The sequence below is a fragment of the Rissa tridactyla genome, chromosome 16 (genome assembly GCF_028500815.1).
Source record: "Rissa tridactyla isolate bRisTri1 chromosome 16, bRisTri1.patW.cur.20221130, whole genome shotgun sequence".
In the NCBI taxonomy this organism is placed as follows: domain Eukaryota; kingdom Metazoa; phylum Chordata; class Aves; order Charadriiformes; family Laridae; genus Rissa; species Rissa tridactyla.
Genome location: NC_071481.1, coordinates 7,490,900 through 7,517,935, shown reverse-complemented (window position 1 = coordinate 7,517,935; position 27,036 = coordinate 7,490,900). Strand labels below are relative to the sequence as shown.

At 45.4% G+C, this 27,036-nt stretch overlaps 1 protein-coding gene across 1 annotated transcript in view; it reads left to right on the top strand.

The window, feature by feature from the left end:
* Positions 1-27,036, top strand: part of PAX7 (paired box 7) — a 102,818-nt gene that overhangs the window by 32,038 nt on the left and 43,744 nt on the right. Inside the window, 1 exon segment of the mRNA XM_054222665.1 lies at positions 15,749-15,948. Within this exon segment, the coding sequence (XP_054078640.1) occupies positions 15,749-15,948 (200 nt within the window).

Below are 27,036 nucleotides of genomic sequence, written 5' to 3'. Positions count from 1 at the left end.
TTTGATGGAAACTTCAGTTTTCAGAAGAGAAACTCTTCTGCCCTCTGGGAATGAAATTGATACAAGTGAAATTCTGCAAGAACAGAAAAATAATATAAATGTTAGATTGTGCTTCTAGTAAAGAAAAATCTGTGCCATTCCTATGGGTTTTCTAAGACTGGCTGCGGACGGTTGTTATGAACTAAAACTAAGTGTGAATGCTTTTGATCCAGCTGTCAAAATGTATATACGTGGGATTTTGCTGGTATTCACGTATGAACTAGGTACTACCATGTGCTTTCAGGGCTCTGTACAACACCTACTGTGACAAAGCTCCCATGGAGTCAGCGCAAGGCAAAAACCTTTAATAATCAATGCGAGGGAAAGATTGTTCATAGGTACAAAGGGAGTACTCAGTCTCCGCTGGTTTGAGATGGGTGTCTCCACCTAATACTAAGTAGGTGCGGGGCATGCGCTGCACTTCAAAAGTTTTTCCCAGAAATATCAGCATCTCGCGCAGATCGCAGAGACACAGTGTGCAAAGCGTGCCTTTAAAAGACCCAGCCATGGCCCGCGCAACGAGGTTCAAGGCTTACTGCAACTTCTTGAGTTGTGTCTGTGTGTGTCAGCTGTCCCCGAGCCCAATACCAAACAGGGGACAATACAGACAGATAAGATAATGGATGAGAAGGGAGTGGAAAATCTATCCTGTATTCTGGTGGCATTTCTAATAGCGATAGCGCTGGCAGCATTGGACCGAAAAGCGTATCCATCACAAAGGGCTGGTAAGTCCTCTCCAGCTCCCACTGTGACGCTAAAGCCGGTTGCAAATATCCAGCGCTGGGGCCCCTCACAGTGGGGAGTGGAACGGTGGCTACGTGACCCAGGGCAGCCCTGCCATTCCCAGAACAGGGCTCGGCTCCCACCGCTGCCAAGCAGAGCCCAACGCTTGAATATCCCGGTGGGGTTTCTCCCCACCGAAACCACAGCACACCCAGGGTTAAAATTAATATCCAGGGAGTACGGTCCAGGTCTTTGACTTGTGTTTTACTGAGGCTTCAAGTCTAGGTCTGTTGCTCAGCCTTCTGCCTGTCCTCCTGCATAGTTAATTTTGCATTGTGGAGAAAGTTGTTCTGATGTTGGCTTGTCTGTTCTGCTGTTTAGGAAACATCCATTCAAACAAATCAACAGTCAAGTTTTCAAAGGGCACCTTCAATTTCAAACTGTTGCTGACCTGTTGGATTTGCTAGATGGCATCTGAATGCTCTGCTTGCTGGTTGTAGAGGGATCTGCCTTGTTGCTGCTGCTCTCAGCTCCGGGGTTGTCCAGCAAACTTGTGCAGCCCAAGAGCTTGTTCTCTCTGGGATTTTCGAAGCATAAAACAGGAATCTTAAGGCATGGAAGAAAGTGTTGAAGTAAGAAGGGCAGGCTAATCAATTACTTGAATAATGTGTTAGAGCTGCAGGGGATAATCAGTAGAGTGGTGTCTTGCAAAAAGGTATGTTTCCACCTAACCAGGAGTTTGGGACTTGATAGAGGAGTTACGCAGCACATCTGGCAAGGTGCAAGGAATCAGACCAAGTCTTTAATTTTTTGGGGGCGTTATAATCTAAAAAGGATTAGACAGTGGATCCAGCAGCTACCTGGGAGTCAGGACATCCAAGTTTTATTTCCAGTATTGACTCAGACCAATAAAAATGAATTTTCACCATCTGGTTCCCTCGTCTTGTCCTCCTGCCATCGTTGGTCCATGTTTGCTTCAGTACAGTGCAAACCCCCTGCCTAACCCTAGTTATGGGCTGTAGGAACTACAGAAATACAAGTAACAGTTAATATTGTTTCACACTCTGAAACACAGAGAATCTGGACAATTCAGACAACTGCATTTTTGAAGTGTTTCAAATTTCAGGGGGAGGTAATTTCTTAATTTAGCTAAGCCAACTTACCCTATCCCAAGAGGAAAATCTCTGTGCTTGCACCCTGAATGTCCTCAGCGTGCAGAATGAAATTATTTACCAGCTGAAGAAGTATGAATATCAAAAGGTTCATTAAACATTCCAGCTAATTTTCTCTGGTCTGTAAAATTCGGTTGGGAAGAAGGGGTGGATGAAAGGGGTTAGGCTTTTGCATGGTCAGTGCTCAGCTTTCAAAACTGTACATGGCATGGAACTAACTTACATATTACCGGGCCTCTTGAAGGGTGAGCGATTCTCATGTGGGCTCATCAGTAGCTGGAAAAATATTTTTCCTGTGACACTCTGTGCACTTGTTCTGTCTGTTCAATCTGAGGGTGAGAATTTTCCTCTTGTAACACTTTACTGCTTTGTTTTCAAGTAGGTTTATTTGGGTTTCTGACTTTTTTTTCGTGTGAGAGTCGTTAGTACCTATTTTATTTGCTGATTTTGCTCAGAATCTGTTTTTGTTAGCTGCTAGTGCCAGTCTTGCATGTAGCTCATGAGATGTTTTTTCACATGACCACCACCTTGCTGGCGTGACTGCCAGAAACTAGCTCATGCCACCAAAGACTGCGTGTGCCTGTGCAGGTCCCAGAGAGCCAGGCACACAAATCCGCTCCCTTTTGCACCGTAGTTGTCATGGGGGAACCAACAGTTTGGTGTTAAGAGACATCATGTCTCTAAACAACACAGTACCAACTCTTGGCTGTCTTGATTTCTATGGCTGGCAAAGGGCACACGGTCAAAACTGAATTAAAGCAAGACCAGAGGCCTCTGCAAAGATCCCAGAGCCATTGGCCACATGTGGGAGGGGAACAAAAAAAAAATACAAGAGCTTGTCAGTGTCTTCTCAAATGCCGGCTTCATCTTGAAAGAAAACTACTTCTTAATGGAAAAGCTCTAATCTTGCTTTGTTTTCAGATTATTTGATTCTTCATTTCAGGTCAGCTGAAATGTTTCTACTACCTTAGATAAAATCTTTCGATTCTTTAGCTAAAAAAACCCACCAAACAGCCCAGTCAAATAGAAATTATTTAAGGCTATCCTGAAACACTCTCATCTCCCTGCATTTGGGGGATTTGACTGTCAAACCCAAAACCTAAAGATCTGCGTAGTTCTAACCAAAATAGATCTAGTGGCAGAAATACCTGTTCCCATCTGTGACTGACAGGCTAAAACATTATTCTGCACATATTCGGTCTCTCCATCTGGTAAGAGCAGAGCTCTGCTGCACACATCCTTCTGGTCTAATGATGGTGGGAAATGGTTTTGACTTTGCTCCTCATCTTGAATTCCTAAGCAAGAAGTAGTTGTGAAAGGTTTCAGTTTATGCTGTGTCTCTCAGGGCACAGTTGCCTCATAGGATCACAATCCAAGAAGAGAAGAGATCATCGCAAACTCCTGAAAGATCCCTTGTTACATTTTAAAATACCCAAAGACTGATGTCATGTATCCTGAGAAATACTTGGCAGATAAACCCCACAGAATATCATGCATTTATAGTTATCTACCTCCTGAAAAAAACCCTCCTCTATAGGGCTGGAGACTTTGAAAATCACTTCTGTCTTGATTGTGGCCTCGTGGGACATCTGTGTCCTGCCTTCTCCAGGGCTAAAGGACATGTTCAGCACAGCTCTGCTCTGGTGGTGGGATTGGCATCTGAGACTTAATTTGGGCAAAATATGTTCTAACCTTTATCATAAAAATAAAAATTCAGGGCTGTGATCTGAGTGGAACTGCAGGCTCTGGACATTATGTAGTCTTCGGAGAGCCTCATATGGCTCTGAGATTAACAGTGTTCAGTTCTCATGGAGTGGTGGAGTGAGCTGTCTCTTTTATTTCAGCTGGGCACGTACACTCTGGAACCTAGTGATGGAAGGTGTCAGCAGAGGAAAGCGTTTTGTAGCCAGTGCTAACAGGCATGAAAGTTCACCAGTACTTCTGTCACTATGCTGGGCCTGCTCTTATGGGAAAGCATCTCGTTATGGTGTCAGAAGTGACAAAAAAATTGCTCCTGTGCTTCAGTGTCCCATCAGCAAAACAGGCACTTCTGTTGCCTGGCTTGTCACTCTGGGCTGGAAGTTTTGCTGGCAGCACAGCTGAGACTCTGTCACTGGTGGATGCCTTTGAGCACCATCATATAACAGCAGCAGTGTGTGAAGAGGTCGTGTATTTTCTTGCTTGTGCATACACTAAGCCTGCTCTGAAGCAAAGGTCTGCCAGGCAGGAGGTGGGACATAGTATTGAGCAGGTAAGCACAGATTCTGGTTTGGCTGTTGGGCTCCTGTCCAGTTTGGGTCTCAAAGAGAATCACTGTCCCAGGACCTGTAGTGGAAGCCGTCATACAAGCTTGTATGCCTCTTGTCCTTGCTGGTGGTCAAGAATAAAAGCAAAAAAAGACCGAACAGTTACTGAGACAGCAGGTAGCAGATCTGTAATGGTGTCTCTTTTTTTGGCTGCCTTGCCCCTAGCTTGTGCGAGCGCAGCCCCCTCGCTTGTCGACCTCGTCTTGCTCTGAGCCACCTCCTCCCCCCTTCTCCACCCCGAGCTTATTTCCCGGCCGCTGGAGGTTTTAATATTCAAGCCGTACCTTCCACATGAGCTGTGCTGAAGAGTTGACGTGTCGGAGTTTATTGATATCACATCGGGCTGCGCAGGGCTGTCAGCTGCACATTCAGCCTTTAGCGACCCCCTAAGGTGCGGGCTCTGGCAGCTCTAAAGGAATCTGCACAAAAACGCCTTTTTGTTTTGTCCAAGGTGAGACAATGCGAACAGGGCCCTGCACCAGATGACAGGGCTGATAAAGGACCAAGCGGCGCAGGGATATCTTTCTTTCTTTTCACTCCTTCATTCAATCCTTCTTTCTGTCACTTGCATTCTCTCCTCCCTATACTTTTCTTTCTTCTCTTTCTTCTCCCGGCTCGGCGAGCAGAGAGCAGCAGAGACAAGCAGAGGGGTTCAATTGCAGGCGAATGTCACAGTCCAGCTTCTCAACACATTTTCAGCGGCAGCCAGAGTTGCTGTTGGCCAACTTGATGAGGGGCACGCTCTGCTCACAGGTCCTTTCTCCTGGAGCTCTTTACAGTCACGTACCTTGGTTTTTTTGCTCCGTGGGCTGAAATGAACGTAAAGCTGTGAGCATTTGTGTATGTTGGGAGAAAAGTAGGCAGGGGAGAGGCGTAAATACGGAGAGAAAGACGGAGGAGCCATCAGTAGAGAGAGCAGGAGAGCAAGTGGAAGTAGCAGTGAAGCAAGAGAGGATGTGTGTATGTATACACGCATATGTATGTGTATATATATATATATATTGTGTGTATATATAAAAATAAAAACCATAAGGATACAGTAAAGGGGAGGCAGCGGAAGAGGGGAAAAAGAATCAGACGTTCTCCAAAGACAGCTGCCTTAACGACTTTTGCTGCATCCCTCTGTTTTCACAGACACGGTAGAGGACAAAGTAAAGGAAGCGAAGTGGTTGCTCGTGCCCGCTCTCGCACACCTCTTGGCTTCAGGCGGTTGGTCTGACATTCAGATAAATGAAGCAGGGCTTGCAAACAGCAGGAGGAATGTGTTTCTCATGTGTGGTTAAGTGGTCTCTGGTGCCTCATTCTCACGGGCTGGTTTTTCAGGATTGGGAAAGGTTTATGAGGTTAAATTTGTTTATCTTTCCTGAAAGAGTCTTATATTGAAAGGTTTTTAACTTGATGTATCCAGCCAGGGAGGCCCAGGGCTGGAACAGCAGAGGAACTACAGGACAAGATTAAGGGCCGTTGGCAGAGCTATATAGGGGTTTAGGATGAAAATAAAAGAGGGTGTTGCAAATTGGGATGGAGGAGAAATGATAGAGCTGTGCAGGGACCCCAGGGTAAGAATAGCAAGGCAGCTATCGGCCAAGATTGAGATGTGCTGGCAGAGCGTGTGGGGCCCAGAACTGGAACAGAAGGGGTGGCAGTACTTCAAGTACATGAGCAGAGCCGTGCTGGGACAAAGCCAGGGGGAGCAGAGGTTGTCACAGACGAGAAACTGTGAAACCTGGATTTGTGCGCCTCGCTAGGATGCTAGACATCTGAGATGGCATGCCTGTACATACGTGACGTGCTGATGAACATGTTACACCAAGTGGATTCCAGCCCAGATCTGGGGAGAGGTAACTCGTGCTTAGGTATCACCAGCATCTGAGACGTAGCTATGGTGCTTCTGCTCAGATTTGGGAAAATTACTAAGTAAAAAGTACTGGAATAGATGAAGGATGGGGGATTGGGTCTGGGATAGAAGCACACATGTTTCTCAAGATGAGAACTGAGGTTTAAGGGCAAAACATCCCAGAGATGCCTGTCATCTGGCTGGGGTCACTTCCAAGTCTCTCTCCTGCGGACCTGAGTGAAATTTTCACAAAGGTGTTTGAACAGTGCAGTATCTTTTCTGTTATGGTATTTGTACCTCCAGACACCCTCGGAGGGTGGTCGTAGCACACGTGGGGAGCAGTTAGATACTGTATTGTGCTCAGAACACGGAGGCAAACTGGTGTAACAGGCTCCTGGAGGTTCACCCCCTTACTATAGTGGCTATGATGTTATGTATGCTTGCTGCTGGGGGAAAATGGGCACGGCCAGAGCACAAAGAGTGCGATTACAGCAAGCTGGGTATCACTGAGGTTTCCTTGCATCTCTTTGGCCCCTATCCGGAGCTTCAACCTGGTTGAGGCATGGCATGAACTTAGTGGGTGAGAGTCAGAGACTCGGGCTGAGCACTGGGGAGAGAGGCTGCATGCTGACTTGGCGCCATGTTGTATTGCTGCCCCAGGTGAGAGCTAATTACCTCTGCCAGGAACAGTGCTGAAACAAAACGCAGAGTACCAAGCTAAATACGTACAGTTAGTTTTGCCCTTTGGTCAGTCACCTGCTGTTTTTTTCAACCCTGGGTACCATATACACATTAGTCCTTATAATGGATAATAATATGGATAAAGGGCCTGGCTTTGTACACTGCAGGCCAGGTAATCTGTCTTGGGTTTGCCTGCTTCTTTGAGTTGTAAGTCGGGGGGGTTATCAAAGTAGTAGATCTCCCATCCTTAATGCTAGCAGGTTTCCAGCATCCTGGGTACCTGTGCCCAGTTGTCCTGTGCAGCTCAGACCCTTGAGTGGAACGTGTTTGTGCTGCTCCATCAACTTCCCTACGTCTATCAGAAATTCTTTTAAGGGAACTGGAGAGGTGAAGCTGAAAAGGGAAGAAAGCAAAAAAGGGAAAACTCCAGAGAAAGTGAGCAGACCTTTTCTTCTCCCTGCCTCTTTATTCCCCCTCTATCCCAGCTGGTCTCCTTTTGCTTCCCAATTTTGGGAGCGCTATTGATGCCTCTCTAACTACATCATTTCAATTCAAGCAGAGGAGCCAGCAAGCCCCTGCAGTCCCTCTCGTGCAGCCCTCCACTGGATCCTGCGCCTGCCACAAGCACGCGGCTATGAATATTGAAGTGAAAAAGGGGCCTTTTATGGACTTCACAGATGTGCTGGGGAGTTGGGGCAGGCCTCATTACCTCGGGGTTCTTTAAAAGGCCAAACAAAAGCCAGAAGAAAGAGTGTTAGGGGTGGAGGGGGCAGGGAGGCGAGAACTAGAAAAAAGTTGAAAGAAAAGAAAAGACGACTGGAGTTGATGGATATTCCATCTGTTTATGTTCAGGCCAGTGCTGGGAATTAACAAAGGCTGTTGGAGACGTAGGCTCTCTTTTGCCCTCCCTCCCTCCCTATCTTCCTCCAAATGTTCTGGATGATTTGGTTTTGTTCACTACTCGCAAGGAACAGAATATGCTGTGTTTTTTGTGACCATGTGTCTTTGCGTGGGGGCACTGCAGCTGGTACCTACGCTGCCAGACCCTGATTTGCGTTAGGGTTTGCTGGGGCCCTGATGTCTCTTACTACTTTCACATGCAGAGTAGATGGAGCCTCCAGGGCCAGATCCCTCCACCAAGATAAATGAGTACAGCTTCTTGGCTTTTACCAGAACTGCACTGGTGTGCGTCAGCAAAGGAGTTTGCTTGGTCTATGTGCATGGCATGGATCATGAAAGAGCATCTGGTTAGGGATGCAATTCCTTCTTCTTTGTGGGCTTGGAAAAACCTTCATCTAGTTTAGCTTCCAGCTTCAAGGCAAAGGTAGGTTCCCAACCTGAATGGAGTTACCTGGAATGGCTGCAATTGATAGAGGGAGAAATGCAGAGAGGGCTGTTGGATATGTATTCACTCAAGGCAAGTCCTCGTATTGCCAAGAAGCTTTTGGTGATGGATGATGGTTCCAAGGAAAACAGGGTCTCTCTAGCTTTTTATTTCCAAAATCTTGTAGTGCTCCACTTGTAGTTGTGCCTATGAACTTGTCTAGCACTGAGCCAAGAAAGCTAAGGAACTTGTTCAAGGAGATGTCGGGATTTTTATAGTGGAAGATGGAGGTGAATTTTGGACCTCTGTGCATCCCAAACTGGGACTCTAACCAAAGAGAAATTTATATTCCTTTGATTAGAGGCGTATATGTATTTCATGGCCAAGTGCCAGGTGAGATACTTCTGTATAAGAATTTTCTTAAAATCCCAAAGCCAATCCATGAATTATGAGGCAAATTCTGGCAGAGCTGGGAGGAAAGTAAGTTTGGGGTGAATACTCAGGAAAGTAGGACAGCCAGAACCAGGTAAAACTTAACACGTCACACCACCTTTGAGTCTTCAAGCCCAGCATGTGAATGTGAGGGCTCCTCCCAGGTGAATCTTTGGGATTCAGACATTGAGAAATGATCGGATCCCTCGTTCTAAGCCAGATCAGGTTGTGTGGTTCTCACCATGGTTGTCCTGCTGACTGGCCGTGTCTCATCACTCATGTGTGAGGAGGTGTACACGCCTGGATACCTTTTGCTTATACGCTTCCTTTTCATCCATTAAACCTCCGGTTTTCCTTTCTCCCTCCTTCCTACAGCTTCTCCTTCCACATATGATCTCGCTCATTCCGTAGAGATCTTGACATGATGAGGGAATTATCCAGCTGCGAAACACCTCTCTCTTTGACCCCCCCTCCCCTTTTCTATATTCCTCTCAGACAGACAGTCACAAACACTGTCTCTGCCTGATGTTCAAGAGCATCAGCTCCACTGTGAGTATTATTTCCAGGTTGTAAAGCCCATAATGGACATTACCTCAGTCTGTGGTTTGGTTACAGCTGGCCAGTTCAATGCCTGAATAAAAAAAAGAAAAAAAAAAAAAAAGAAAAAAAAAAAGAAAAAAACCCCAAACCTTTATCTCCTAAGGCCCCCACTCTAATGCTTTGCTGAACACTGCAGTCCCCAGCTGAGCTGTAAATGACTTTTTCATTTTCCTAGGCCTGCTACCCGGTCTGTTTGGTATTCAAGGGCACCCCACCAACAGGCACTATCATTCTGCTTGGGCCGAATTACTTGATTAAAACGCATATCAACTATTATGTGATTCGTTTTCTGCCGCTGCTCCACACCACAGCCCTCTAAACTATGTTAAACTGTAATACAGCTGCACAGGCACGAGCAAATGCTGGAGAATGGGGAGTTTACAGGTTGGAAAGGGGAGGGAGGGGGAAACCCAAGCTTTATTGTATGTGCTGTGTCCATTATTGGGTTTTGTGTCTGGGAATGTGCTTCGACAGGGGAAGAGGGGTGAGAGATGAATTTGAAACACCTCTGTCCCCTTCTGCAGTCCCACCTGCTGTTGAACCAGTTTGGAGGTGAGCGGGGGTTATTCTGTGCACACATACGCACCTCTCTCTCATTGTGAACTCAGGACTTCGTCATTTTCCACAAAGAGGGAGAAAAGGGTGTTCTGGTTTTCATGTTGGAAAGAAAAATCAAGGCAATACAATTCTGTGTGTGTGACGCTGCCACTGTGTCGCCCTTCTCTCAGGCTTTTCAGAGTCTTGTTTGCATTTTGATGGGTTTTGTTTGCTTTCTGCCAGAGGGAAAGGCAGATGCTAAGAAGTCAGGTAGACTTTCAGCTCTTGCTTCTGAAGCTGGGTCCAGCACAGGGGACGTGCTTTGTGAATAAGCAGCTGCATCTTGGTGATCCTTGTTCATCCCACATCCTTTTGGGGGAGTAGAAAGTGCGAGGTGTGCAGTCCCACCCTTCCTGCTCCATAGATGTACTGTAGCTGAGGTCCACGGCAAGGATCTCAGCTATAACACATCTTAATATTTCAGGTCCTCATGACAAGGTACCCACAATCGGGAGATATTTTCATCTGTGAGACTGGTACCTCCTCACTGTCTCATGGCAATGTGGCTCCATTTATTAATGCAGTGTCAGGCAGCAAAAGCATCACATGGCAGGTGAAGCCTGCCCTTTTCAAGGTTATTGAGAGACTAATTGTCCTCCCGCATAAAATAACCTGAAGTTATTTTATGTACCTGAAGTTTAGGTACCTACGGGACTGGAAAAATGTGCATGCATATGTTTACGCAGGGGTAGCTGTTGGGGCCACCAAGCACAACAGCTTTGGTGGATGGAGAGTGTTGTGAAGATGGGGTGACCTGCTGTGGGGCTTTAATGTGGGGGTGTTCAGCTCTTGCTGGTACCTTCAAAGTGAGATTTTTCTTACTTCTCTCATGCCATTAAATCCAAGTTCGCCTGTGGCTGCATTAGCTTCCCAGCCAGGCACCTCCAGATTTGGTTTCGTGGAGCGTCACCGTTGCTCCAGCAGCATCTGGGTGAATTTGCTAAAGCCAGTTGCAACACAAAAGGTGCAGTTATAGCTAAGCCATTCACAAAACCATTCCCTTCCCCCTCTTCATCTCTCCCCTCCAACACACATTTAATTTTTAGGATGGTGCAGCTGGAAGCAACAGAGAAAGAGTGAAAGGAAATGAGATGAGAAATACTGAAGGAGAGAATGTGCAGCTCCCCTTTACCCTCTAACAAAATCCGATCCCCACTTTAATGAATGCGTTTTCATGTCTGGTCCTGTCTGCCAATCCTTCCAGACGGCACCAAGGTGCTTCAAGACAAGGCAGCAGGTCCTTGTAGAGCATCAAGGGCTCAGTCTGAGCCTGGAGGGTCTTGTTGTGGCCGATTCCACCTAATCCTGTTGATTAATTTAACTCCAGGGCTAAGAGGCGTCCAGAAGCAGTGAATGGAGGTGGAGAGGAGAAAGACAAGGGGGAGGAAGAGAAATAGAGGAGTGAAGGGAATGGAGAATGGGAGGACACATCCAGTCCATAATTACAGAGGTTTTTCTTGTTCCTTTCCTCAAGGTACAGTCCACTTCTAGTCCTTTCAAACCCCTCCAGAAAGCTCTGCCTGGCTCTTGTTAATTGTACCGCAACCTGAATCGTCAGCATTATTCAGGAATGTGAGTTTGTTGGCCATAATTTACACATTTTCTCATGCTAGAATGGGTCCCAGGACAAGCCCAGGCATATATTTGTCACCTTTCCTATGCCATCCTGTACACACACCTGCACACGTGCTCTGGCTGCACTCATTTCCATGGGGAGAAAGAATCATTTTGGTTTATTTTTTCCTTGGCTCATCCTCCCTGAAGATGTGGGACTTGACATTGATCCATGCAAACCTGCAGCAAGTCCCTTCATGTGGTCTTCTCTCCTGCCTTGCCCGAGCCATGTTGTATCTCTGCTCCGAGAAGGTCTCTATACATTTGAATAGCCCTCCCTGAGCAGAGGGAAGAGCTTCTGAGTTTTCACAATGGCAAACTTGCTTTCATTCCCGTAATGAAGCCTATGTCTCTCTATTTCTAAGAGTATTGCAAAGCAAAGAGATTTGAGCAGTTTGGGGTTTTTCTTTCCGAGCTACAGAGCAATTATGCTAAATAATAAAGATGGAATTGCTGTAAAAAAAATATAGTGGGATCAGTGTGTGTGTCCTGTGATATACACACTTTTCTCTTAGTTTTTCCTTTTTTCTGACTTGTCCTCCCATGAGATTTTCCCCTCCATTCACCTCTCCATTCTGTTCTTTTCTGTCAATCTTTAGCCAGTATGATATACTAGGGGAGCTGCATGTTGGACAGCTAGCTGTTTCCCATCCTTCATCACAACTAGTGATTGGTAAGCCACACAAGAAGCCGCTGCTAGATATTTCTCCACCTTCGTATTTACAGGGTGTTCATTGCTGTCCGTGCTGAGTAAGTGTAAAATGCTACCAGTGCATGCTAATGATTATTTCTACGGCAAAAGCCCCGTTGTGCTGCAGGCTGCAAACTGGGATTCACCCCCTGCTTACGCTGCTGGCAGTGCTATGCATCCATTTTTCACCCAGGGATGTGTCACAAAAAAATGAAGCATTCAGGTTTTGAATGAATCCCCCTGGACTTGCCCAGGGAAGGAGTCTCCTTCAGTTACTCTTGCAGTTTTGTAAAATTTCTCATTGCCCAGGAACTTTGTGGAGATTATGGCAATGAAACCATTTGACCAGCAGGTTTCAGCTGTTTAGGAATGGAAAAGACCTGTTAGATCCCAGAGTTGCATCTTAGGCAGGTAAAGGGAGACTGACCCCTGATAACAGGGCATGCATTAGATAATAGGCTCGTACTGCAGTCTGTCTCAGCTGAAAGACTTTCTACATTATTTAATGAATCTGTGCCTGACAGCAGCAGCTGCATCGTACTAAGACCAGCTGGTTCCAGACATACCCTGGGATTTTTCTTGCTCTCTTGGTTTCATCTTTGTAGTCGGGTTGTTGGAGCCTTGGACTTGGCACGAGGAGCTGTGGCTTCTTTTCCCAGCTTTGCTCCTGACTCACAGGGTGACCGTAGGTGGGTGACTTCCGCCATCCCTGCCACGGTTGTAAAATGGAGATAATGCCAGTCGGGAGCTGTTTGGAGACTTGCGAATATAAAGGGTTACGTCAGTTTATATTGCAAAGTTTGGCTCTACACCCTTTCAACACTGTAGCCAGGATCATGTCCAGCACAGTTGCTGGTGTTGCTGTGAGTAGAACAGATTGTAACTCATGACAATCAGTTGTCCTTTCCCAAAACTTTGTGGCCAAATCAGGGATTCTTAATTAGGAGCATAAAGCTATTGAAGAAAGTTTGGCTGTTTTCCCTTCCAGGCTTTTGCAGCAAAAAAAGTGAGCAAGGTGAAGTGTGGGAGATGAAACAGGTTACGGACTCTTTTCTAGACCTTTTTTCCCCACTTGGGGTGATACTGGATCCCAGGTTTGTTGTATACTGTGTAAGCAGTTGGACTAAGTAAGTGGACAAGCTGTAGGGAGATGTTAGAGCATTGCTATCAAGTGGCCAAGAGAAGAGTTAGATCTTAAAAAGTCATTTTGACATTGCTGTCACCATAGTTCTTGCCAAGCAGGTTGGGGCTTTGTTGCACCAGGCGTGAAAGAAGCCAGAAATGATAATTCCTGTGCTAAAGAGCTCACAGGCTGAAAGTTGCTACTAAGCATGCATACTAACTATACAGGAATGCATATTTACTATAAAGTGCTCAGCTGCAGAGTTAAATGACATTTAACTTAGTGTATTTTCCTTCCCCTTCCTCACACTGTCCCTCCCACGTCCTGGACCAAAACACACCTTTATCCTTTTTTTTTTTTTTTTTTATATCAAGTATTTCCAGAAAAGATACTAACTAATTAAACCAATAATAGTTGGTGACTTAGGTGATTAACTTAAAGAAATTTACTATATGGTATAGGTTTCCAGATGGGCTTTTGCACAGCATGGTACTCCAAGGTCCAGATGTGCTTCTACCTGCCTCAGATCATCTGGGACCCAGATGTGGAGGGCTGTTATTTTCAAGTACAGATGTTCCTTTTACACCACTTGTGGCTCTAGACCTTCCCTGAAAACGGACATAACCAAAAAGCTAGTTTAGTAACAAATTTCTGCTATGTACAGTGAAACTCTCTTTAAAATGTGGGATAGATGCTGCTCCTCTGAAGTCAGCAGTGAATTTCACACTGACTTCAGTGACAAATGAAGTGTTCTTGATTTAAAAAGATGAACCTTTGTAAAGACCCTGTGTATTGGTAAGCCCGAGCTAGAAGAAGGGAAAACTTCTTAAGGTGATGTTTGTCCCCAAAACCAGCCATCCACTCCTCTGCAGCAGAGTTTCTCTGACTCCAGCGCAACTGTAGTTAGCCGAGTTCCGACACCGCAACCTCCCTGTGAAGCCCCAAGACATAAAAGCATTTTTGTATTGCAGCAAGCTGAATGCGATGGCATTTTGTGGTGATCTCAGTATAAACAAGTGAGCTCCGATGGGATATTTGCCTCATACTCCTCAAACTGCCGCCACTCTTGAGCAGCTGTTGGGGAAATCACAGCTGCCGTTCCCAGGTCTGAAAAGAAAAAGGCAGATTTTTGGATGATGATAGTATAGGAGCTGAACAAAAAGAGAGGAATGAAAAACACTGTTGGTAACTTTAGGGAACTTTATCGTCAAGATGAGCATATATAAGTCCTGCTTTAATCCTAAATTAGCAGAGGTTTACTCAAAGGAAAAAACATTTCTCTGTGAGCACAGTGTTTATGCAGATTGTGTGTCTCAGTCTGTGCAGTTATTCCGAAAGGTAGCAGTGAAGCTTGGCAGGGAAAAAATAAGTGCACATTTAATGAGTCTCCTATTTTCATAATGGAGAAGGAAAAGGTGACAGAGGCCAGATCTCTCACCGAGCTGAAAGGCTTCATATATCATATTCTTCCTTCTCTGCTGCCATGAAATAGTGGCACATTTTTCACTGTCCCAAAGGCAGACATAAAGTTTTGGCCTGGCTGAGGTCCTCCATACATCAACATCTGCACTGCAGGGAACCGATAACCTGCACATCGCACATCTTTGAAACCCAAGCTTTACTCCACGAGAGGCCTCTGGCAAACGCTGGAGTCACAGCTAATGCTGTTCTTGGTGTGTCCACTCTAAAAGCCACTGGGTCTGACTGTAGACTAGGTGAACATCAATGTAGTGCCTTCTGCTTTATCTCCAGACAAAAAAAAAGAGCAAAACTGGGCTTACTTATTCCAGCTGTACTTATTCATGTTTGATAAGGGCCTCAGGAGGCAATAGATGTGGCATCTGGCTCAAGGCAGGGAGAAGGGAAAGGCAGAGGTCCAGGGCACGTGATGGTGGCGGAAGTGACCAATTAGACATTGGTAAAGGACTTTCATGGCATCTTGATGCTATAGGAATCTGGCCCTGTGCAAAGCTCCTGCTGAAACTTGGGAAGTTAAGAGAAGAGGAACTGTATCCTGTGGGCAGCCCAACACAGAGGTGAAGCGGAGCTGGAAAGGTTTTTCCCAGCTGTAAAAATTCCTAGTATTTATTTTTTCCTTCCTAAGGTGGTCTAAAAAAAAAATGAAATATCAAACACTTATACCTGACAAAGCACAAGAGGAAATTAGGCTGCACAAATCAAAGCATCATGTATTGAATTTTTCATGTGTTCATTTCAGCTTCTACATCTTTTCAGTGTCAAATGTGCAACTGTGAAACACAGTCATTTCTAATAAAAAATGGTAATTTTTTGAAAGAAGTCAAGAACTGGAAGTTCTTTCACTATACCAATTTGAATGGTGGACTTTGAACCATCCCTTTCCTGCAAAGAGTTCTGATTTTCAGAGGTTGTCTATTTACAATGTGTGGGAAAAAATAATAGTAGGAAATTACAAAAGTAACGTAAAACTGGTAGATGTATTGTACGTGGACGGAGTATTTGTTTTGATGGACACCATCACTGCATAACTGAGATTACTTTGCTGGGCTGCTTAACTCTTCCAGCAGCCTTTCTCCCTATGGCTTTTTAACTGCGCAAGCCTCACCTCCCATTTCTTTCCCCCCCGCCAGGTAACAGGCTGGACGAAGGCTCTGACGTTGAATCCGAACCCGACCTGCCTTTGAAACGCAAGCAACGCCGCAGTCGAACCACTTTCACCGCTGAGCAGCTGGAGGAGCTGGAGAAGGCCTTTGAGAGAACCCACTACCCAGACATCTACACACGAGAGGAGCTAGCTCAGAGAACCAAGCTCACTGAGGCCCGAGTTCAGGTAAGAACCAGAGCCAGTGCATGGCAAGTCAGCTGGGTGGCCCAGCTTCTTGTTTATCTTGGGGAAGGAGACGGTAGTGCAGGGGATGAGGGTGTTGAAAGGTGGTAACGTGAATGCAGTTCTTCTCTGGAGCCGCATCCACAAGGATCTGAGTCTTAAATCCAGTTCTGCAGATTCCCACGTTCCCATGGATTTGCAGATGTGCCATTTGGATTTGGCCCGTTGCAGAGGTACCAGCTGGAGGGTTTCCATCCAGGTTGGGACCAGGAGCCAAACTTTCCCTAACTTGGCAAGGCGTTTAGCTCTCTGTTTTCTGTTGGAGAAAATTCCTCCGTTTGCCTAGGAGGAAGCAGAGTGTGTGTATGTTTGTATTTGGTGTTTTAGGAGAAATCACACCATTTACCAACCTTGCCCAGGGGAGCAGATCATATTTTGCAAAGTTTGCAAGTTCTGTGTGTGAATTTTCATAAAACTTTTTTTCCCCCAATCTCCAGAGAGCACAAAAAGGGCGGGGGGAGGGAAGAAGAGGGGAGGAGCAGGAAGGGAGGGTTTGGAGCTTGGGGACTCTGACATCTACACGATTAATAGCCCTTGTGGGAACTCCACACAGAGACCCTTATGTCTTCCAGATAAAGGCTGGGTCAGCAGTGTGTGCAAACACGCAGAGGGATAAGGAGTGTGAACAGATCGGGGGGTATAATAGAGTCCCTTGGGGAACGGGAAGGAAAGGGGGAGGGATTGGGGATTGTGCTGGGTTAAAGAAGTGAAATGGAGACCCCATCAGTCCGTCCTCCGTGTGGCCAGTGCGATTAGGTTTCAGGCTAAGCACAGGGGTCTCTGTGCATGCAGCCGAAGAGTTGAATTGCGGGCACTGAGAGAGGAGGGAAAGAGTACTCCAGGCTTGTGACGGGGAAACAGTTAATTAACCAGCTCCTCCAAAACAAAACAGGCTGCTTTTGTTCGGTCCTTCTCAGTATAATGAGCTTGATGGGCTCCCTCAGAAGCCAAAACCACCAAAAGTTTTTGCTGTTTTCCCCCAGCTGTCTGGGAATGGACATTTCCCCCCACACCTGGGACATCCACTGGTTAAGGACTTCTTTCCCAAAGAAGTGCTAAGCCAGTTGCAGCACTGATGCAGATGCCCTCTCACCTCCCTCCAGCTTGGCTATGGAGACTGCAAAAAGGAAATCTAGCAAAATTTAAACTCATTCTGTCTTTAATCTTAGCCAAAAGACTGTGCCAGAGTGTTCAACAGCAATAGTGTTAATTTGTTAGCCATGTAGGTTCATAGATAGATGGAGCCTGGGAAAGTGGCTAATTTAGCTACCAAAAGGTGGAAAGTGTAAATTCCCTCATTTTTGTTTTGCATATTCTGTTTCTAATTGATCTTGCTTGTTGTAGATGGACGTAAGATGTTAAGGAAGAAATAAAAAGAGATGTTTCTGTGGCAAACACATGGGGAAAAAAAGGAGTTTCAGGGGAGAACAGAGTATAGGTGACACCTTTTTATGGGGTGAGAGAAACCTGCATTGCATGAGCCGTGATGTGGGCATGCTGGGGAGGAAGGGAAAAGCCCTGCAGTGCTTGGGAGCACAAAAAACAGAGGCAGGTTCTCTCTTTTCCAAGGCACTCTGACCTCACTGTGACAAGGCTTGGGAGAAAGGAGGGAGGCGAAAACAGAAAGGGAAAGCTAAATAAATAAATAAAGAGAACCTTTCCCTCGTCTCAAGCTGTGATCTCCGAATCCTCCTACTTGCTCCCAGGCAGCTTGCATGGAGGTTCCTGCCAGGGCTCTAGTAGCAGCTGTTCTCCGAGGCACATTCCTGATGGCTTTCTCATTCCGACATCCTGGCAGAGTCAGCTTCTTCCCACCACTTTTAAGCCTGCCGCCCCTTGTAAAATTTTCTGGATATCAGAGCAGATCTTTTACTGGCTCTCGGGACCTACAAACATTAGTCAATCAAGTTCTTGTGGAAAAAAAAAAAAAAAAGCCACACACACACACCCCCACACCCATCCAGCAGGGAATCTTCTACCAACCTTATAGTCTTACTCCTGTCTCAACAGAGTTTTAAGGCCAAGAGACGTGCTTTGGATTATAGATGGCTGTTATAACAGCAGGGCCAACTGAGATCAGGGTTTCTGGGTGTTAAGGGCTATGCCAGCATCTACCCATCTATCTAGTCCCCAAAAGCTTACCATGCTAACATGTAAAACGGGAGGCAGACACACGAAAAGTGTTTTGTGACCCATAGTCACAAAAGAAACTCAAGAGCAGCGTTCACTGCTCCTCAGTGTCTGGTCATTCGTTCATCCATCACGTGGATCTCAGTGCCACTTGTCTGCTGCGCAGCTGGATCACACCCAAGTCTCTGAATCACTGCTCAGGTGTTGCCATTGGGCTTTCTTCCTCTGTCGTATATACCCAACATCCCTGCACTAGAATCCCATTTCGCTAGTCGCCATACAAGCAAAAACCAAGTGGGCCTGTCCATCTTTTTGCTTCTTTCTCCTCACCTCTTTACTTTATCATGTGAAAGGCGAACTTACCTAAGTCTCATTCATTCTCTCTGATACCTGAGTATTTGCATACCATAATCTCTTCCACATGAAAAGCTGATAGCTCTGTTAAACTTTATTGGCAGGCCTCGGAGTCTGGCTGGTCATGCAGCTGTCCAGCTAAGTGGAAGTTTGACACGTTGACAGCTAATAAAATTCACAAGCTGAACAACAAGAGGGGGTGGTGGTGGGGAGCAGTTCCAAGATCCGGTTTCTCATCTGCTAGGAAGATCATGGGAGGGTGAGCAATATTTTTGCAAGGTCACTGCAGTGTCTGTGTGGTTGAGAGACAGGATTCCAGCATTCAGACATTCAACACGCCCAAAGGTACGAGCCATTAAAAGGTTAATCCCAAATTGAGCATAGCCAGGGACACGACTGACATGGATTTCCAGAAGGATGAGGATTACAGTGCCAAACCCATGCCTAGCGAGACCACCAGTGGAAATTCCCACTGACTTGTTTTTGTGGAAGGCAATGTCTTGACTCATGTGTCCACACTAATTGTCCAGTACCGAACAAATTCTTGCCCATCTGCAAGCTCCTATTTCCACCCTTCCAGAAAACAAGCTGTTGAATGCCAAGTGTTCACGGATTTAAAAATTAAGTCTAACAGCTAAGCAATTCACTTAGCTAATTTAATGGAAGCTTTGATTTTGATCTTGAATGTATTTTGGGTTTCTACACCAGTTTTTTGCAGTTATCTAACTGATGATGTCAAAGTTTTTATATGGAAAACCCCCCTAAACGGGATTCTGTCATAATTTTGAAAGTTTTCTCCCTGGCGTTTCTGGAGAAGGGACATTTTTCAAAACAACCCTTTTCTCATAAACAGTTTAGCTTTGCCAGTACACTGGTTTTCAATAGGAATATAGTTTTGTCAGGAAATTCTTGTCTAGGGGTAGAAGTGACTTCTCAAAGCAATGCTAAGAAGCACCGAGTACATCAGTCATGGGTCTAGGGAGTTGAAACTAACCCTTCTCCTAGACGATCCTATTTGTGGGTGTTTGCCCAAATGTGTTGTGTTTTTAAGACTAGTTACCAACAAACCTCAGTGCTTATTTCCATTTTTCACTTGAACAATACCAACAGAAAGGAATATAAGGTAAAACAAAGCAGTGCATATGCCCAAATTGTCCTCAGGTCTGCACTACAATCCCAAGTCACTTAGAAATTTCTGCCCTGAAAATGTTTTTCACAAATAGACCTTGGTGCATGGGCTCCCGCACAAGCAGCCCATCTCCATTTTTCCTGGTGCTATAATGAGTCAGATGTGGCAGGCTCCGAAGTATTATCTCAAAAACCTTTCCCAGAAACCTACCAAAATTGTTCCCAAAAAATAGATGGCAGGTTTTGCTTCTCATCGTCACCTGCGGGTGATTCAGATGGTCATACCACAGGCAGCTGGGTATAAGCATGCATACCGCTAGCCAGTACGTTAATCCCAGTTCCTATGGTTTGGGCAGTGGGTGCGTTCTGGAAATAAATAAGAAGCGCAAAGGGGTGGGTGCGTTGTGATGCTGATGTCTGTTATTAATCCCCAGGAAATTCCATGCACTGAGAAACCGTTATTTCAATAACAAAATTAAACTAGACAGCAGGAGTCGCAACCCAGTGCTTTATTGATCATTTTTATGATGGATACCATTGTGATTTCTGCCTGGGAGAAAATGGATGTTTCATTTAATAAAAAGGCTCAGAGCAATTCTGTCTCTGAAATCTTGGTGCATTTCTAGGCTACTCACATAATATGTATTTTATGACACAGTTTCAAACTGTAGTAAACAAACAGCCATATTCTAGATCGTGCTGCAGCGGCTCAGACATGCCAAATGGAGCACCAGAAAAGAAACGGCATTCAATTTTGCTTGAAATTTTTCACAACAAAGCAATTCTGTTCTCAGTGCAGAGAAGCTGAAAAACCATCATTTACCCGCAGTACTCTGCAGTCCAGTTTCCAGAAAATACATGGATTTCTCAGGAACTTCTCAAATATCTCTGTTGTGGGCTGGTGAGGACCCCAGTGCTCTTTCAGCAGCTGTCACTGTGGTCAAAGGTCTGTCCTGTTCCTTGAGATGGTGCTGTTTGAAGTTGAAGGTATTATATGGAGCAATGGTATGGTGGTAAGCAGGTCTGCCCCAGCTCCGAGCATTAACTCGAGTCGTGCAAAGCTGCTGGAGGCTAATGCTCTTTGCCTGGTGTTTTGCTTCCCAAACTCTTTGAGATGCGTCCAAACTGGCTCTTCTGAGGCAATCCCCCTCCCTTAAGGGTCAGCTGAGAATGTTTTCTTTCTTCCTGAGGGTCCGACTAGTTTACATTTCTTGTGAAGAGAGCTGCGATGAGGTTATGACACAACAGCTGCCCTGTGTTTTTGGCAGAAGCCGGGGCACTGAGAGCCTGTGCAGAGGAGCCGGCAGTTGGGGCTCTCGTTGGCACAGGCTGGCTTGGCACACTCGTTTTGCACGGCACGGGGCCAGCCGTGCTCTCGCACACCGGAGCGTCCAGATAGACGGCCCATGGCAAGAACAGCCCCTGGCACCGCGGCAGCTGGTCCGTGAGAACCGCGGTGGCACCGGCGGTGCGTGTGCCCAGGCACGTCGAGAGAGCAGCGGTGCGGTGCCAAGCAGCATCCAGCTCCCGGGAGAGGTCGGGGAGAGGGTAGCACGCTTCCAGCCAGCTTTAAAGAAGGGGCTCTGCAAGGTAAAGCCAGCAAGGGCTGAATGCAGCCGAGATGGTGAGGAGGGTCCAGATGCTTCCCCCTCATGTCTCATCGAGATCTCGCTCAGAAGGATGTTGCTAATGAGAGAGAAAGGGCGGCTGCAGTTTTCTAACATTACTTTCTGTTTGCTTAGTGAATTGGTGCTCGATGTCTCACGGCATTGCTGCTGTTCTTTCACATCTCTCCACCCTGAACTAGAAAGAGAAATGCAATTGGATTAAAGGAAAGAGTAACCCATAGCGTACTTGCCCCAGCAAATATGCTCCAAATAAGCCCTCAATCTGTTTACTAGTCACATAAAATATAAACAAAAACAAACTGCAAAATAAATTTCCAGGTATCCAAATGACAGTGGTGAGTCTTTTTCCACCTGAACTCTGGAAAAGCCAGAGACGATCTCTTAAAATTGCAAGCACATCCTAGGTCCGTATCTAAGGGTTTGCTTAGAAAAGCATCAGCACTTTTGGCATTTCTAGTAGAATTACAGTTACCATCTCCCTTAGAAATAGAAATGTCCCACTGACAGGGGACACAGTCCCAGCTATGTAAGCCTAAGGGCATCTTGCTGGAGAGAGTCAGCACTATTTCGTTAAGTGTATTATACTTTACTGAAGATGAGAATGATAAGCCTAATCCTGTAGTCCTTCTGGCAAAGCATTGGTTGGAATCAACAGGAATGAATATAAACTTCAGGACTTCCAGCATAATTTGACAAGACCAGCTTGTTTTGTACATGTGGGGCAGGAAATCTGTATGAAACAAATAGAGAAATTTATGTCAGAAAGCGCTGCTTTGAACTTGCTGGCTTCTGCAGATGGAGGAATCCCTTCAGTTCAGTAAAATGTGACTTTTAGATAAAACTGTTGGGTTTTGTGTTGAGATGCAAAACCTGGAACTGACTTTTTGATTGTTTGTCCTATTCTGCTTTCCTTGGTCCGCTTTGGACCAAGGAGCAGAACTGCCAGCCTCATGGTTGCAAGCTGAAAAAGGGATCCCCTAAACAATGTGGTAATGATTTGATTTTCTTACAAAGGAAAGAGGGTCCAGAGGCCAAAGCAATGAACGAGATCCCAGTTCCTTGGATGAAGCGCTTGTGTATAACACTGCGCACTCAGCTGGTCTAAATGGAAGTCAGTGAAGTTGCACTGATTTATAGCAGCAGAGTGTCTGTCCCATTGTATTAAAAACAAATAGGGCCTCCCAGAGGTTTTATGAGAAGAACCTTTATTACAAAATTTCCAGTCCAACGAGAGTGCGGACCAAAATGTCCCTCGTACGCTTTGCTGCTATGCCCTATGCTGAACCTCTGATTCTGGCAGAGCCACCAGCCGGTGTGTGCCTGTAAAGCGAGCAAGGACTCCGTGGCTTCGTGCAGCCAGCATGCATGGCTCTTGCCTGTACTCATCTCCCCAGCTGAGGAGGCTTTCTCTTTACTGGGACAACAATTAAATAGATTCTGTTTGGTCAACAGTAAAAAATGTTTATAATAATCAGGAGGAGGGTTCACCAGGATGTTTTAATCTTTGAGGCACTTCTTGTAGCACTTAAGCTGTTTTTAAAAGCTCATAGATTTTTCTTTTGCGAAAATAAATTTGATAGTGGGAATTGATGTGCTGCTGGTTTTGCTGTTAAAGCCCAGCCTATCTCTGGCCAAACAATAGCAGCAGGAAATCTGCTCCCCAACATCTTATTCACTTCAGTGAGGTGTGAACATCAAAGCCTGTTCCAAAATGTTTAAATGCAACTCTAAAACCGTTAAGACTTGGCTTCTAAGAAGCAAGTGTTCAAGTGGAGAGAAAGCACTTCATAGAATACACTACTGAACTCATCCTAATGTCTTTCAGCTTCCACAAGTCCCATTGATCCTCAGACATAGGGCTTATAAAGAGATAAACAGATAAGTAAAGCAGAGGTTTTATTTTAAATTTTATTTTATTTTAACAGAATTTCCTTGACAACTGAAATAATTACTGAGAAGCATAGTCTGTAAAATGTAGAGCTGGAAAACACAACATTTGCAAACAATCATTCAGTATCCAATAGCTATTGCATTCAATGATTTTTTTTTTTTATTATTTGTAAATATTATTAACTTTTATTACAGTAAGGGGTAAAGCTGCATCACTGGGCAGGGTTGGATTTGGAGCTGTGAAGCCGTGAGTTCAAACCTGAGCTTAGGATGTCTCAGCGTGAAAGTGGACAGACCTGCCCCATTTCTCCTGCCTCCTGCTTCCCCATCTGCAGTATGAAATCCGTTAGCAGTTATAAAATGTTCATACTGTGATGATCATTTAAAGGTAGAGATGGCCGTTTGGTTGAGGAAATGTTTGAGACATGATTAATTCTTAGACAGCCACTCAACGATTAGAAAGAATATTACTGTATTGACAGTAATCCATGTCACAATCAAATATTTCCCTGCTAACAATGGTTTGTTTGTTTGTTTTTAAAATAACTGTTTTGCAAAAAAGTCCACATGCCACGAACTGTCTGTTAAAATTCTTCAATAGATTGTTATAAATAGCTAACACCTTCAGGAACTGGGGTATGCCAGGAGAAATATAGGCTAAATTCATTGGATAATCTCATTTGTGAAGAGTCATTTGTTCTGCTCCACTAACCTTGTTTAATATTTATCTTAACCATATCACCCACAAGTGACAGAGGCTCAACGTTTTAGGCACTGAACCAAAGTGTCACTAGATACGGCTGTATCCCTAAACGCACAGATAAAAATCTACGTGCCTAAAATCGGTGCACTGACACGGGCTTTTTTTCTTGTTCTGTAAAGAATTATCTCAGTAGCCTCAGTGATGCTCGTATGTCTCTGATGTCTGTTTTTCACCCTCCTCAGCACCTGGCAGGGGAAGCGCAATCATCATTAAACTGCTGTGAGGACTTACAGGATCCCAACTCCCTGTAACATCTCAGCCCTTTCCAATCTCGGCACCATCTGAAACAAGGCATTCGGATGGAGCAGTAACTACCCCGCTCTCTCATCGCTGTTGCTGCAGGAGTTCCCCGCTAAAAGCCTTCTGCATCAGGCTCCTGGGCTTCCCAGGATTTGCAGCATTTATGACTAGTGTGGACAAGGCACTGCAGGGATCTGCCCTGGTTCAAAGGAGAACCTGGAGAGGGCCTGATCTGGCAGAGTCGCCTCTATGCAACCTGGGGAGGAACCTAATCTGACTTTGGTGGAATTTTTTTGGTGTGCTTGGGCCGTAAATGTCCATATGATTCTATTCCACCTGGTTTCTGCAACCTCTTGGGCCTGTGAAAGCAAACACATGTTGCATCTCTTCCATTCTGCTGGAAAGCAAAGGCACAACTTGGCTTTTCCAGCCCTGTTTCCATTTACGAGCTCATTTATCCCATCTATCTTTCTCCAACATCAAGTCCTGATTAGGCTGAGCAGGAACACAACAGGCTTTCTTTCCCACAGGAGGCTCTTTTTGACCTTCCTTTCCTCTCCTTGTCTGACAAATTGTGGGAGCTGACCCATATCTCAGCGGCTGCGGGGATAATTCAGTCCAGCCCCATCCTGGCAGGCAGCTGTCTCTGCAGCCCTTCTCTGCTCGTTGAGAACAAGTGGCTGGGACATCTCAGGCCGGCCGTTGGCAGGGTTGGGTGCAGGCGTTCAGGTTAAATAAGAACCAGTGCTAACCTTTGCCCCAAACCCAGTCTGGCCGGGAGGATGGGCTCTTCTCAAATCAGCTGGTTCTGCAAGGCAGACAGTGATGAATTGGAGGGGTTTCTTAGTCGCGCCGTGCCTCCCTCTCCCATCTGTGAAGAGGGTGGTGAAGGTAACAGATTGAGTGATTCTGCGATGAACATCTAGCAGTCAGGATCCTTGTAGCAGCATACTCGCTTACTGAGCAAGCTGCATGTGGACTCTGGTCTTACCTGGGCTCTGGGCATGACTAGAACACGAAGAACCTATCTTAAGTTACTTTCCATGAGGGCATTCCTGTATCTATCTGCTTCCCCTCAGCTGAGCAGTTTCTGTAACACATCTCTTGTCTAATTAATACATTCTTTGGAAGATAATTCACAGGACAAAAGCCCCAGATGTCTTTAGCAGGTACAAAGTGTTGTCTTCAGTGGCCTATATTATACTTCCATACCCTTGGAAAGCAGCGCATTTACACAGCGCAGAATCTCTTTGCTGTGCTCAGGCAAATGATCACAAAGAACTTGTCTTTTTAAGAAAAAGTAGGTTTCTGACGTGCTGGTTTTTCTGCTGTTGGGTTCTTCACACAGCCCTTTTCCCAAATGCTGGCTACGTTTGTCCCAGCATAAAACTCTAGTCGTGTGGTCCAGCCCCAGCAGCCTCTAGAACAACGTCTCCATAGGTAGACCAAGACCAGCAGCTTCAAAACTTCCTCCTCTTCCTCATCTTCTTCCCACCGGTCTGGTTTTAGCAGCCGTAGCCTTCACCCCAGGCTTAACATGGTGTAATAGGATCCTCTGGCAGGGGGAATCTTTAGTGGCTGATAAAACCTTAACTGTTGTGAAATGAAAGCAGGTTCCCTTTGAAGTGCGCCTCGCATTACAGTTAGATGCTCTAGCCTCTATATTTTAACTACCAATAAAATGATTTATAAGCATAAAGGCCTGAGCCACCTTTAAGGCGGGGGAAGGGAAAGAATTGCTAACGTCATTAGCTGGAATGTATCCTCTTTTTTTCTGCAGGTTATAAATAAGGGGCAGAATCAACCTGTTTGGGCCATGAAATGTCCCTTCCTCTGCATGGGAAGATAAATCCTATCAATTCCTTTGTGGAAGATTTCAGTGTATTTGTGGCTGGATTCTCCAGCCAGGCTCTGTTAGGAAGCACTACGTTTAAGCATGTAGTTGTGAATCTCATTTGGTGCATGTGTATTTACTATTATTATCGTTTATTATTTGTTTTGCTATGAGGCTCCAGCCAAGACAGAGATCTTGCTGCGTTGGGTATGGTGCCTACTGGCAGTTAAAGAGAGCTTCTTTCTCAGACGGCCGATTGTTGAAATAAATTAAAATGTAAGAAAATGTGGGTTTTATCCTCAATTTAGAGGTGGCGATCTGATGCATGGGTTGTATAAGGACCAAAATTTGTTGAATGCAGTAATATTTCCACTGACTTCAAATCAGAAAAGCAATAGCTTTCTTGAAGTTACAGAAGGAGCCCGTAGCATAATTAACAACTGACTTTCTTTCTCTGGTGATAGTCCACTCTCTTGAAAGTTACCTTTCCTTTTTTTACAAGCTCACGTGCATTGTAGACCCAAGTATGCAAGACACCCCAAGAATGGCCCGTGCACAGGTATTTTTGATCAACTCTACCTGCTTGTAAAAGGATCCAGAACATCCTTTCATCTCCTTTAAAAAATAAAGGAACTACACACCCTTAGCTGGATGTGGAGAAGCAAGACGGGAGGCGTCGTACACGCATGTGTGAATTTTAATTCTGAACAATGGATGCAAATGTGCTTGTTGGTGCATGGACAACAATAGCCTCACGTGGTGTAACATGACAACACAAATCTTTTCAAAGTTGTGTTTTGATCATAAGTTAGCCAAGCCAAGTGACGAACCACCATGGGGGAGCTGAGTGCTTGTGGGGACGTTGTTGGAGAAATGTGTCCCCTACTAGACCATCTCACTTCACATGTTTCTTCTGAACTTCTAATCCTGAGTGGATTTGCCAGCATCTGGCTCTTGGTTATAAAAAAGGAACTTTCCCACCCTTTGCAGTGTCGGGAAGATGTTGGAAATCACTGGAGTGGCTTTTGCTTTCTTGGAGTTCAGTTTCTCTTTCCCTCTTGATT